Raw genomic sequence first — 12,645 nt, 5'->3', positions numbered from 1 at the left:
TTAGGAACATGGTACCTGGACTTTTTAATTGGTCTTTCAGGGGAGAAACCAAATGGTAATAACAAGTACTTACCACGTGCCAGGCACTATGCTAAAAATTTTACTAGGATGATTTCATTTAATCCTTTTATCATCATTTTCCAATGAGGAAATTGAGGTTTATGGGGATGAAGTGATTTGCCTAGAGGTATAAAAATATTTGCCCGAGTGTAGAGCTGAGATACGAACCAGGTCTTTCTGCTGCAAAGCTGGAGCTGTTGTCCATCTCACTTCAGTCCTATTAAATTAAATTCCAAATCTCAGCCACTTAATTATTTCTCTGAGCCTCAACTTCCTCCTTTGTAAATTGGGAGTGTAATACATGCTAGGTAAGTTAAGGATTAAATGCTCCTATTATTGTGAGAGCCTTAGACAAGTTTCTGGATTGTTTTATTTCTCCTTTGATCTCACCATTCAGTTTCCTGGCCTGATTCACTAGATCTAGGGTAGGGCCTAGGAGTCTATGGATTCTGGTGATTCTGGGGCTAGTGCCCTAAATTCCCAATAACAGGTCTCTTAGAGTCAGTGTGAAAGATGAAGCCCCAACTTATCTGGATTGTAGGCCAGCCTCCTTCTACCTGGTCTTAGCAGTTCTGTGGCCTCAGGCAAGCTATTTCATGTCTCTGAATATCTGTTTTCTAATCTAGAAAATGGGGTCCTTTTCTCTGACATTCTCTCTTACAGAGCAAGTTTGAGGAGCAAACAAAATGTGACTCTGACCATGCTTAGAAGACCAGGAAGTTGAGTGTTGTCATTAGCGTATTTTAGTAGAATGAGTTTTGTAGAGAACCCATTGAGTTGGAGCCATCTAGTGTTGAAAGTGTAATTTTGAAACCAATTCAGAAGTTGAAAAGTTTCAGGAGGGAGTGATTTGTGGTGAGAATAGGGCTGAGAAGCAATGAAGCCAGCAGAGAGGTGGCATTTTTGGGGTTGTTGCTCTTCAGCCTCCCAGGTCAGGATCAAAGAGGGAAGAAAGAAGCACAAAGTGAGAGTTTTTGCCAAATTCGGGCAAGAGCAAGCTTTGACAGAAAACAAGGTAATGTGCCTCATTTTGCTATCCATAAGCTTCAGAGAAGAAGGAGGAGGGCTGTGAAATCTGTCAGGAGTGTTGCCAGCATCTTTGGAACTGGAGGAGGAGAAAGAGAACTTGGCAGCCCCCAGGGTGTCTCTGGATAGTGTCCTGGGCGTTTTCCTGAGCATTTGGGGAAATGGGACATGGCATTCATTTATGTGTTTGGCTTGCCAACCTGGTTTGTATTCGTACATAGAAGAGAGTAATGAGGCTTCCCACTACCATCCCCTCCCTGGGGTATTATGAAGGCTAATGAGATAACAACCATAAAGCCCCAGAAGCTGCTCAGAAGAAAGGAGTTAAACAGCCCCATTGTTCAGTGGGTAATGAACTGTTAGAACTTCTGCCCTGTTCCATGTTGCCCAGAAAGGCCTGTTCTTGCCTGTTCCTCAGAAGATTTAATGTGGCCAAACAGGAAGGAAGCGGTTGATTCCATTCGGACTTTCGCCTTGTGGAACCCAGCCTCAAGGCACATTTCCCAGAAACCATTTGTGTCTAAAAGTAGGGACTGCCTATGGCATAATGAGCTTGAGGTGGCAAAACAGTTTTGAGAGAGAAGGTAATTGTAGTTACAGGACATGAGCCAATTATAGGCTTCTTAAAAACTGTGATTAAGAATTGTGTTGTGTATGGTTAGCCCCTATATTTGGCTGAGCCTTAGGGTCATACTGGTTTCTTTTTGAGGATTTATAAGAGTAGATTGTGGGCTACACCCTTGATGGTGCTGCCATTTGATGACTGAATGAGAAGGGAGTTTGTGTCAACGGTGGAAGGATCAGGTGGGAACTGGATGTGGTCAGTGTGGAAGATGATGTGTTGAGGGTATTGATTCCTGGAGGGAAATCTGGTGGTGGCTCAGTCAAAGAGTACAGCAGCCCTTGTGTGGCTGAGATGAACCTGATGCATGGGCAGCAGAATTACTTACCATTGTGGCAGTAGGTTGGGGGTGAGACTAACTTGGGGCTGATGATCTGTGGTGAATGTGTCCAAAAAGGGTGGTGAGGGAGCCCTGTAAGGTGGGTAAGTAGAGTCAGGGACAGCAAAAACTGATGGAAGAGTAGAGGAAATGAGGGCTGTGGACCTCATCATCTCAGGGTCCTGGGAAGGAGGGAGGCCTTGAGGAGAGCCTTCGAAAGGTAATTTCACTCATGTCCAGAGAGCGAATTTGTTTCTTTTTCAGATGGGTTTTTGAATCCCTGGGAGAATAACCCATTTCTGCTTTCCTTTCAGGGGCTCAATGCGCATTGGGAAGGATTTTATACTCTTCACCAAGAAGGAAGACACCATGACCTGCCTCTTCTTGTCTCGGACCTTTCATGAGGAGGAAGGCATTGATGAAGTAGGTTCTGTCCTTGTGGTCTGAGTCATCATCTCGCATTTCCTAGTCTGCCTAAGTTATTTGTGATGCTGGGCTCATTGGGGTTGCAGGATTGCAGCCATGGCCCCATTATGGGATTAGCTGGTTAGTCAAACTGATTGAGGGGTTAGGCAGACCTCTTAGTGTGAGAGGAGGTAAAAATCTCAAAGCTTCAGAGAATAGAATTAGGCCTATTAGAATGAGGCCATTAAATGGCAGGGACCAAGAGTTGGATTTGTATCTTCTTTAGACTTGCAGCCTGAATTCAGTCTGGCAGGGTGTTAATATGAAGAGTTGTTTTATCAAGTGGAGTGTTTTAACTTGACTGTGGGTAGAGATCACAGCCTGCCATAGTAATAGGAATTAATATTAGGAATAGACTGTTTTTTCCATACGCTGGTGATTTTGTGGAATGTGTTATGAAGGTATTTTCCTTTTGAAGAAATATGTTGATTTAATCATTTATATCAGAAGGTGGAGTCAGATACCTGTAGGGCCTGGACAGGTAGTGAAGCAGATAAGTATATGGAAAACATCATGGTAAGCTCTTTGCTAAATGATAGATGACACTTAGCCCCAGCTCATCATTGATGTGCTAGAAAGAAGTCCTAATGAATCTAGAATATTTTGATTTTATAGCATTTCAGTAATTAAGTATGTAAGCTAAACACATGCTCAGTTGATTCTCTTTGCGGCGTGGTGGTTCAGACATCCACAAAGCTGATGTGGTGAAGTCTCTGCTTCTTCATTGTGGGAATCAGAGACAGCTTTAGTCTGCCCAGCCTCAGACTGGACTCTTTTCTTCCTTTCATGTGTGAGAAGTGGCCAGAACTTTAGAGAGGGGTCTGAGAGGGTCTGCAGACAGAAATCCACAGATGTCATGTAAATAGGTGAACTCAGTCAGGGTTTCAAGCTGATTAATCTCTCTTGGTTAGCTGTGATTAAATTCGTGCTGGCCCTGTTTATATGTGAGCTTAAATCGTAGCATATTAGTTCATATTGGGACTGAAAAGCTGTCTTTTTTCCCACCACCAAACACTGGCAAGCCAGTGTTTTTGTTTGCTTTTTTGGTGCACTGTATCAGTTCATCTATCATGCATGCAGTAAGAGAAGTGCTATAGCTGGAAAAAGCAGGCTCCTGGGAGAAGGTGGGGCAAAAGAACTTTTGTCCAGGCTTCGGTTTTCAGTAATTTTCTGATGGACTGTGGATAGTGGGAGGAGGATGGTCAAGTTCATGGAAATGGTGTGTTCAGGGTCCTGAAGCCTCATATGTGCTGTGGGAAGGGACTTGGCAGAGGGGCTAGCTGAAGAAAGGTGGTGGCCTCTTGGAGAGCAGGCAGGGCCAGGTCAGGCTTGATCTCAGGGCTTTGGTGAGTGCGGGATTTTACTAACAGCAACCTTCAAAGGTGTGGCAGTATCAGATTCCCTTTTAAAAAGATCCAGTTTGGTGGGGGGCAGGGTGCTCCTGGGTGGCTTGATTTCATCTCAGGTTGTGATCTCAGGGTCATGAGATCGAGCCTCGTGTTGGGCTCTACGCTGGGTGTAGAGCTTGCTTTAAATTCTCTCTGTCCCTCTTCTTCCCCTTTCTACCTGCTCGTATTTTATCTCTCTTAAAAAGAATCAGTTTGGTCATTGTGTGGTAACTGAATTGAAAAGACAGGTGTTGGAGTAGACTAGTTAACATTCCCTAGCTGTGTGTAGCATGCCAGGACTGCAGCAGGAAGGTGAGAGAGCTAGGAAGAATTGTCATTTCTTTGACATGTGGGGCCTGTAAATCTGGTGTTTGATTAGTGGAGAGGGGAAAAGGGAATGATGTAGGTTCTAGTGTGGCAGCTGGGGCATGGTGGGCTGTTTGGAGCTAGTGAAGAATGGAAGAGAGGGGCATCCTACTCTTTGATGAAGAGTGTCATTTTCTCCTGGACTTGGAAAGTTAAGTCTGGGTCATGAGCTTTTGTGGGGAGGCCTGGGCTCTGGGATCCTTGGTAACAGATGAGCTTACCTAAAAGTGTGCAGAGTGAGAAGAGCACCTGAGATCTCAGGGATGTTCTCTCCTAGGGAGAGGAGACGGCCACAGAAGAGATAGGAGTGGCCAGATGGGTTAACAGGGAAACCAGGGGAGTGGTGACATTGAAACTAAAGAAGTGTCCTGATGGCCAGGATGGGTGCCAGTGGAAGTGTATGCTGTGTAAAGTAATGCTGTTGTCACCTGGGGCTGCTGTGAAGAATGGGAGTTGCAGAATAAGGTACACATTCACAGAACACAAATGGAACTCAGTTCCCCGGGTAAAAAAGCTAGGTTGAAATTTTTTCCTTACTTGGTGCTTGAAGGTCACTATTTTGGATTGTACTCTAGTGCAAACTCAGCCAAGATTTCAAAATAAGATCATTTTGACTGGGTAGGAATGTGTCCAAACCAGCTCCAGGGATGAATACCATTAGGCAGAAAGCTTCTTAGGAAAAACTAAAATGTTTCAGAACCCTTAACAGTTTATCACTCTGGCACTTGTTAAAATAGAGTCTTTTTTTTCCTCAGGGTGGGCAATTTGATTTGAACCTTCGGGGTGCCTGGACTGGTTAGCTTTACAGAGGGAATCAAGCAGTCAGCTATCCACAGGGCTTGTGGGCAGCTGTCTGGGAGAGGAGCACATCTAAGCCTCTGGGTGTGGCACTTGAGGGTAGGGTTTTAGAAGACAGAGTAGGATTTTTTTCCCCCAGTTTTATTGAGGTGCAATTTTATCACTCTATCAATCAGGTAGGATATTTAAAAACATAAACATAGATTGTTCCGTAATATGGAATAGTGTGTATTAAAACACAGGTACAGTTGAGAGAATAATTATAAAGTGAACACCCAGGTAGCTGCCATAGTGGAGTGATACTAGAAGCCCCCAGTGTGCCCCTCACTAGTAATATTCCTTACTGCACCTCTGAAGGAACTGCCTTTAGGTAATTTTTGTAATGATCATTTCCGTGTTTCTCTTTATAGTTTTGGTATCTGTGTTATATATGCATTCTTGAATAATAGTTTTATCTTGTCTGTTTTATGACATTTATATAGTGGGCACATAACATACAGTGGGGTTTTTTTTTCCTGTTTTTTTGCCATTTTCATGTACACTGGTTTTTTGTTTGTTTTTTAGTACAGGGTGTACAGAGGGAGAGGGAGGATCTCAAGCAGGCTCCATGCCCAGTGCAGAGTCCAACACGGAGCTTGATCTCACCACCTTGAGGTCATGACCTGAGCCAAAATCAAGAGTTGGACACTTGGACACTTAACTGACTGAGCCACTCAGGCACTCTGTATATAACATTGTTTTTTGAGATTCATCCATGTTGATGCTAGTAGCTGTTGGTTTGTCCATTGTCATTACTACACACTATTTCATTCGTATAAATATACAGTAATACAACTTTTCCAGTCTTTATTTGAAATTTTTGTTAACTCTTATATGTTTGCTGGTACATATGTACAGAAGCTTCTAGGTTATAACCTGGGAGTGGAATTGATGAGTTGTCAGTATATATGTGTCTTCAGATTCACTAGATAAGTACAAGTATCTCTTCAATAGTAGAAAGAGTAGAATAATTACCAAGTAAGGAGAATGGCCAGGGCTATCCCAAGGAGGGAACTGCCCATGCAGGGACCCCCACGGCATAAATCAGCATATCCCAGAGGACCTGGTGCTATGAGGCTGAGTCTTGGGAAGGGGTAGAAGCCACAGAGTCTCTGGTGGTAGGCTGCAAAGCTTGGACCTCCTCTCTGGGGCAATGTGGAGCCATTATGGAGAGAAAGGAACAAGATCGGTGCACATTTTGGGAGAAACTTGTTCTGGGTCCTCCCTTAAAGCATCTGCTTGTGCTTTCTCCATAGGTGATAGTTCCATTGCCCACCTGGAATGCTCGGACCCGAGAACCTGTCACAGACAACGTGGAGAAGTTTGCCATCGAGACAGAACTCATCTACAAGTATTCTCCCTTCCGCAATGAGGAGGAAGTTATGACTCAGTTCATGAAGATTCCTGGGGACAGTGGTAAGTAGGCTTTGAACTTACAGCTCCGAGAATCCAAGAGCTCCAGAGCCATGAATAGTATGGGGATGTGCAGGGGGTGCCTTGCAGGATGAAAGGAGGATTTGTTTCCCAGGAACACTGGTGATCATCTTCAATCTCAAACTCATGGATAACGGAGAGCCAGAGCTAGACATAATCTCAAATCCAAGAGATATCCAGATGGCAGAGACTTCCCCAGAGGGCACGTGAGTGTGGCTGGAATGGGAGGGAAGGTTTGGAACTGATGTTCGTTTTCTCTCTGAGGGAGAGCTTAGAAGGTGACTTCAGGGAAAGAGGAGGGAGCTCATTTCCTGAATTTCTCAGTTCTTGGAGTTGATGAAGCTGAGCACTCAGTGTTTTCTTACAAGTAGGAGGATGAATAGGATAGCAGCTCCTCAGCTAAGTCAAAAGAAAAGATTGATGATCTCTTGCTCCAGCTCCTTGATTTGGAAACTGAGCCTAGAGATGGGAAAGGATTTCCTGGGTTTAGGGTGGTTGGGCTGGGTCTGGTGTCTGTGGAGTGCTTATGCTGGTGATGTGAGGGGTATGCTGCTCACACTGAGGGAGCAGCGCTTCAGGCTGGTGAGAAAAGCCAAGATGTGAGGTGGACAGCCTGCAGAGAGGCTGTCCTGCCATACTTTTGGTCAAGCTGGCTGTAGAGTAGGTGATAGCACTCCTCTTCCTGCCACCTCTAGGAAGCCAGAGCGGCGCTCCTTCCGCGCTTATGCAGCTGTGCTCTATATTGATCCCCGGATGCGGATCTTCATCCACGGGCACAAGGTGCAGACCAAGAGGCTCTCCTGCTGCCTATATAAGCCCAGGTAGGGGCCTGCCCACCCTGGTCTGCTGTTTCCCTTGAGCTAAGGATGGGGCCTTGGCTCTATGTCTGGGGCATTGTTGGAGTGATGCTAGGAGTGATGATAAGAGGCTCTGACAGTGTTGTCTGCATTTGGGCCTTTAAGCTCCTTGATTTACTGCGTAGAAACTTCTAAGTCCTGAGGGAGGGACACAGATGGCTGATGAGCTATGGAGGTTGGCTCGTGAAGTTCATTGAGTATGAGTGCCTTCTGTGACATGGAGGGTGCTCTGCCTGGCACAGTGATCTGTCTGAGCCTCTCAGCTTCAGGGCCAAGGGGCCTATAGACACTACACAGGAGAACAAAGGCCCTGGCTGATTGCTGAGATTTGTTTCTGCTGTGGGATTAATGACACACCTGGTGAGTAGTGGGGTTGCTTATCAAAGATGGGAGCAAGGGGCAGGTGGAATAAGGAATTGAGTTGTTTGCTAAAATAACTTTGTTTTTAACTCATCATGAGTACAGTGTAACTTGGGAGGAGGCAGGAAGGCAGGGTGCTTCCCGCATTGCTCATGTTGCTGCCCTACCCCACTGCTGCTTGAGTCTTCAGGTTGCTTTTTCCCCTGTTCAGGATGTACAAGTACACATCAAGCCGTTTCAAGACTCGTGCAGAGCAGGAGGTGAAGAAAGCTGAGCATGTAGCACGGATTGGTAATGCACAAACCCCCACCCCAACTGGGCAGGAGGGGGATCAGGTTGGGGTTGTCCGGGGAATACTTGTTGTGGCCAAAGCAGGATCCACAAAAAGCTCTGTCTAGCATCCAGAGGCAAACTGTTCTCCTGAACCACTGGTCTAGTTCCTCTTGCACCCCTCCCCCTGCATGCCAATCCTTTCAGCAGTTTTTCTCCCCAGATTCTACTTTCTCTTCATCAGCCATTTATAGGGACTTATCTAAAACAGTGTCAGTTCCTTGGCTTGCCCAGAGTGAAGAATCTCACACTATCCTCTGGCCCAAATACTTGTGAAATTGGTTTTTCTGACTGCAGGGCAAAAATCTCAAGGTCTCTCATGCTGACAGGGCTTCTTGGCTGCTTGATGGAGAGTGATTGGCTGAGGACTTTGATAACTTCCAGCTCCTGCTGAGGATGTAACTCTGTTGCCTTGGGTAGTTTTTGACCTGTTCTGGTTCATTTGTAAAGTTTAAAAAACATGTCTCAAGTATAAATAGTGCCTGTTTTCTTTGGGGCCTCCAAACAAAAGGATTTTCCTTTTTGTACTGACTGCATTCCAGCCAGGGAGGCTGCTCTCCTAGCACTCCTGTTCCTTGGCGGTGTACATACATCTTGTTTAGCAAGTGCTATACTGTGGCATTCAGGATGGAAGACTAAGTGTTTTTGAACCTTTGTGATCTACACTGTGATTTCTTCTGGATTTCAGCTGAGGAGAAGGCACGGGAGGCGGAGAGCAAAGCTCGGACCTTAGAAGTTCGCCTAGGTGGAGACCTTACTCGAGACTCAAGGGTAAGGCCCCTGATCTGTACAGCTCTTCTCTTGCATTTCTGGCATTAGTATCTCAGAGCTGGCCTGGGATCAGGCTAGTCATGAACTCCTTCTAAAGCTGAAAAATGGGATGTTAAGATGTTTCCGTAATCACTGTTGAACACACTGTGTGGCAGAATCTTGGCCAATCATTTATTTCAACATCCTGACAACCATATAAAGTGACCACTGGTAGTATTCTCAGTTTATGGAAAGGGAAATTGAAGTGAAGATGGTCACTTGCCCCAGGTCACACACAGTAGGTAAGGGGTCTGAGCAGTTCTCTTTACCACTCTCTGACATACATTTCTGTAGACTTACTATTTCAGTTGGAGTGTTTGTTCCTTCAAGTCAGCCTAGTCAAGTGAAGCACAGCTTCTGAGTTTGTCAGTTTGAGTTTTTAAAGAAGTAAATCTCTTAAGTGTGGTTTTGAATCCATGTGATTTAAAATGAGAAATTTCAGATGTTTGTTATAACATTGCTGCGGGCCCAGAGCCCCTCCTCCACTCACCTGGTGCCATTGTACATTTTCAGGTGATGTTGAGGCAGGTCCAGAACACAGCCATTACTCTGCGCAGAGAAGCCGATGTCAAAAAGCGGATCAAGGAGGCCAAACAGCGGTGAGTGCCAGGGCTGGCTTTTGTTTTTTTTTTTAGTTATATAGCACTCATTATTGACAATTAAAGAGCTTGGGGAATCTCTCCCCACCCTGTGAGGTTGCCATTTTATTACAACGAATGCTTTGAGAGCACCATTGATGTTGTGATCCCAAATGCTTGTTAAATGCCCACTGCAGGTTTTTTTCCTGAGCTAGGAAAAGGCAGAGCGGGGCCAATCCCTGATAGAGAACCCAGACCTTCTTTCCTGGCAACTCCCGTTCTATCTTCCCTCCCTCTCTTTCTTCTTCCTTTCTTATTTTTTCTCTCTCTCCTCTCTTTTCTTCTTTTTTCTCCTATTCATTTAAAGGATTTATAAAATGCTCATTTGTATGAAACTTATAAAACACATACCTTTTTAAGAAATACGACTTTAAAACTCGCTTATGTTTGTACCATCTGGTAATATCTACTCTTAATATTTTACCCCTGGATACAAATGTGGAATAATGCATAGGTTGAGTTCTGGACCTTTTTCGTCTAGAATGGGTCATCCTAGCTAATTAGATTATCTCCACGTCTCATCTTATGTTTGGAGCTTCTTGGGTCTCTGGATTTTTTTTTTTTTAAACATTTTTTTTTTTAATTTTTATTTATGATAGTCACAGAGAGAGAGAGAGAGAGAGAGAGGCAGAGACACAGGCAGAGGGAGAAGCAGGCTCCATGCACCGAGAGCCCGATGTGGGATTCGATCCCGGGTCTCCAGGATCGCGCCCTGGGCCAAAGGCAGGTGCTAAACCGCTGCGCCACCCAGGGATCCCGGGTCTCTGGATTTCAATTCCTGCATTGCTGCTGCTTGGCCTTCCTGCCACAGGCATAGGTTTCCGGATTCTTCTGAGTCAGTACACTGCTCATACATCTTCTTTTCAGCTCCATGATTTTGTTATTTATCACAGGAGAGTCTCTTCTAAATGTTCTCGTTCTGGTGAATTTTTTACTTTTTAAAAATTAACTACTGTCACATTAGTGGAGTAGGTATAACCTTGTGTTTAGTCCACCATGTAACTATCTTTCCAGAGGTTTGCAGCAGCTTCAAAGTATCCCATTCATACCTAAACCCATCCTGTTTTGTAACCAGAAGCCAAAGTCCTATGCTTTTATGTAGGGATGCGTAGAGTCACTGTGCAGCACTGTATCCCTATCAAATCTAACAAGTTACACATTGACTGGAAATGCAAAACTTGCATGTTTTTTTTTCTTAACGTGTCTCAAGTTTAAGCTTAAGCTAGCATATCTTAAAGACCATGGTGTTTTTGTATTAATGGGTTGATCTGCTTAAATTCATCTTGTGTCTTCTCAGAGCACTTAAAGAACCTAAGGAACTGAATTTTGTTTTTGGGGTCAACATTGAACACCGGGACCTGGATGGCATGTTCATCTATAACTGTAGCCGCCTGATCAAGATGTATGAGAAAGTGGGCCCACAGCTGGAAGGGGGCATGTGAGTATTGCCCAAAGAGAGTTTTTCAGCCCTAGGCAGATGACAGGATGTGTTTGGTCAGTGGGGTGACAGAGCTCTGTCATCTTCTCCCTGTAGGGCATGTGGTGGGGTTGTTGGGGTTGTTGATGTGCCCTACCTGGTCCTCGAACCTACACACAACAAGCAGGACTTTGCTGATGCCAAGGAGTACCGGCACCTGTTGCGGGCAATGGGGGAGCATCTGGCACAGTATTGGAAGGACATTGCCATTGGTAATTCCCTTTCTGTTCACTTCCAACCTTAGGATACTCTTAGTGCCCAATGGTGTAAATTTAGGAAGAGTGAGAAGCTGCCTCCTGATATGTTGTGTGGGTGTTTGCTTTCCAGCCCAGAGGGGAATCATCAAGTTCTGGGATGAGTTTGGCTACCTCTCTGCCAACTGGAACCAGCCTCCATCCAGTGAGCTACGTTACAAGCGCCGGAGAGCTATGGAAATCCCAACCACCATCCAGTGTGGTGAGCTGGTGGTCGGAACCTCCTCCTGACTCTCCACCACAGTCCATGAGCCTTTTTTCTCTTTCCCCTTGCGGGCCTCCTGACTTGACTGACATTCATGGACTTTTGGTCCCACTGGGGATGAGTCTGTTTGGTGATGGCCCTGGGAGCTCAGTCTTGGTGCTATGTCAAGTCCCACCTGTCCCTCCTGAATGAGGTAGATGGTGTCTTGGCCAAGCCTCACTTGGTTTGATACCACATTGTTAATGGTGCGAGTGATGATTGAGCCAGTATCCTTTTTGAGGAGGTGGAGAGGCTGGGAACATTGAGAATCCACAATATAAAGTGGCTATTCTTGCTGGAATCACTGAGAATTACTGTTCTGCAAGGAAGGCAGGGTTGTAGCCTGAGTAAAGATCTTTGCATGGAAAGTTGGGAGCATCTTTGCCTTGGGAACCTGCTTATAGATACTGTTAGCGGGCATGACTGATGTTTGTGGGGATGTTTTCTGTGTCATAGATTTGTGTCTGAAGTGGCGAACCCTCCCCTTCCAGCTGAGTTCTGTGGAAAAAGATTACCCTGACACCTGGGTTTGCTCCATGAACCCTGATCCTGAGCAGGACCGGTGAGCACTTGCTCTAACAAGGAGATTGTGGGTATCTTCTCTCTCCCCCACTGTATTCCTTCTACCCTTTGGGCAAATAATTTGCTGTGCATCTTGAGGTCAGTGCTAATATCCTCATGTCTCTGTCTTGCTGCAAATAATAAGTGCTCTGGAAGTAAGAATAGATGTCTGTCCTGCAGTGAGTATTAATTCTGTACATTTGGGAACCTTGAGGTCATTGCTGTGGTGAAAGCATGGGTTGGCTAAAGAGGACCGTGTCCTGCCTAGGGTTCTGTTTTGGCACAACCTCCCTAACACTCTCTTTCTACAGATGTGAGGCTTCTGAACAGAAGCAGAAGGTTCCCCTGGGGACATTCAGAAAAGACCTGAAGACACAAGAAGAGAAGCAGAAGCAGCTGACAGAGAAAATACGCCAACAGCAGGAGAAGCTAGAGGCCCTCCAGGTGCGTGTGTTGTGGGCAGTGGGCAAAGCCAGCATTGTGTCAGGTCTCTCTGGGATGGAACAGGAACCTTCAGTGGCTCCCTGGTTTTTGAGTACACCATGATCATCATTTTTAAAAATCAAACTGCTGTTTTATGTATTCCAACGTGGTCAG

The 12,645-nt window shown here is 45.3% G+C and overlaps 1 protein-coding gene across 5 annotated transcripts in view; it reads left to right on the top strand.

The window, feature by feature from the left end:
* Positions 1-12,645, top strand: part of MORC2 (MORC family CW-type zinc finger 2) — a 41,631-nt gene that overhangs the window by 18,044 nt on the left and 10,942 nt on the right. For all 5 annotated transcript variants that reach the window (XM_038575668.1, XM_038575666.1, XM_038575667.1 and 2 more), the window contains exons 6-17: positions 2,342-2,450; positions 6,340-6,499; positions 6,612-6,723; positions 7,213-7,338; positions 7,946-8,025; positions 8,753-8,835; positions 9,388-9,473; positions 10,810-10,950; positions 11,047-11,201; positions 11,317-11,445; positions 11,944-12,049; positions 12,360-12,492. In XM_038575668.1, the coding sequence (XP_038431596.1) occupies positions 2,342-2,450; positions 6,340-6,499; positions 6,612-6,723; positions 7,213-7,338; positions 7,946-8,025; positions 8,753-8,835; positions 9,388-9,473; positions 10,810-10,950; positions 11,047-11,201; positions 11,317-11,445; positions 11,944-12,049; positions 12,360-12,492 (1,420 nt within the window). The remainder of the gene's footprint in view (positions 1-2,341; positions 2,451-6,339; positions 6,500-6,611; positions 6,724-7,212; positions 7,339-7,945; positions 8,026-8,752; positions 8,836-9,387; positions 9,474-10,809; positions 10,951-11,046; positions 11,202-11,316; positions 11,446-11,943; positions 12,050-12,359; positions 12,493-12,645) is intronic.

Source organism: Canis lupus, chromosome 26 (assembly GCF_011100685.1).
Source record: "Canis lupus familiaris isolate Mischka breed German Shepherd chromosome 26, alternate assembly UU_Cfam_GSD_1.0, whole genome shotgun sequence".
Taxonomy (NCBI): Eukaryota; Metazoa; Chordata; class Mammalia; order Carnivora; family Canidae; genus Canis; species Canis lupus.
Note: the sequence above shows the minus strand (reverse complement) of the source record. Positions and strands in the feature narration are given on the sequence as shown.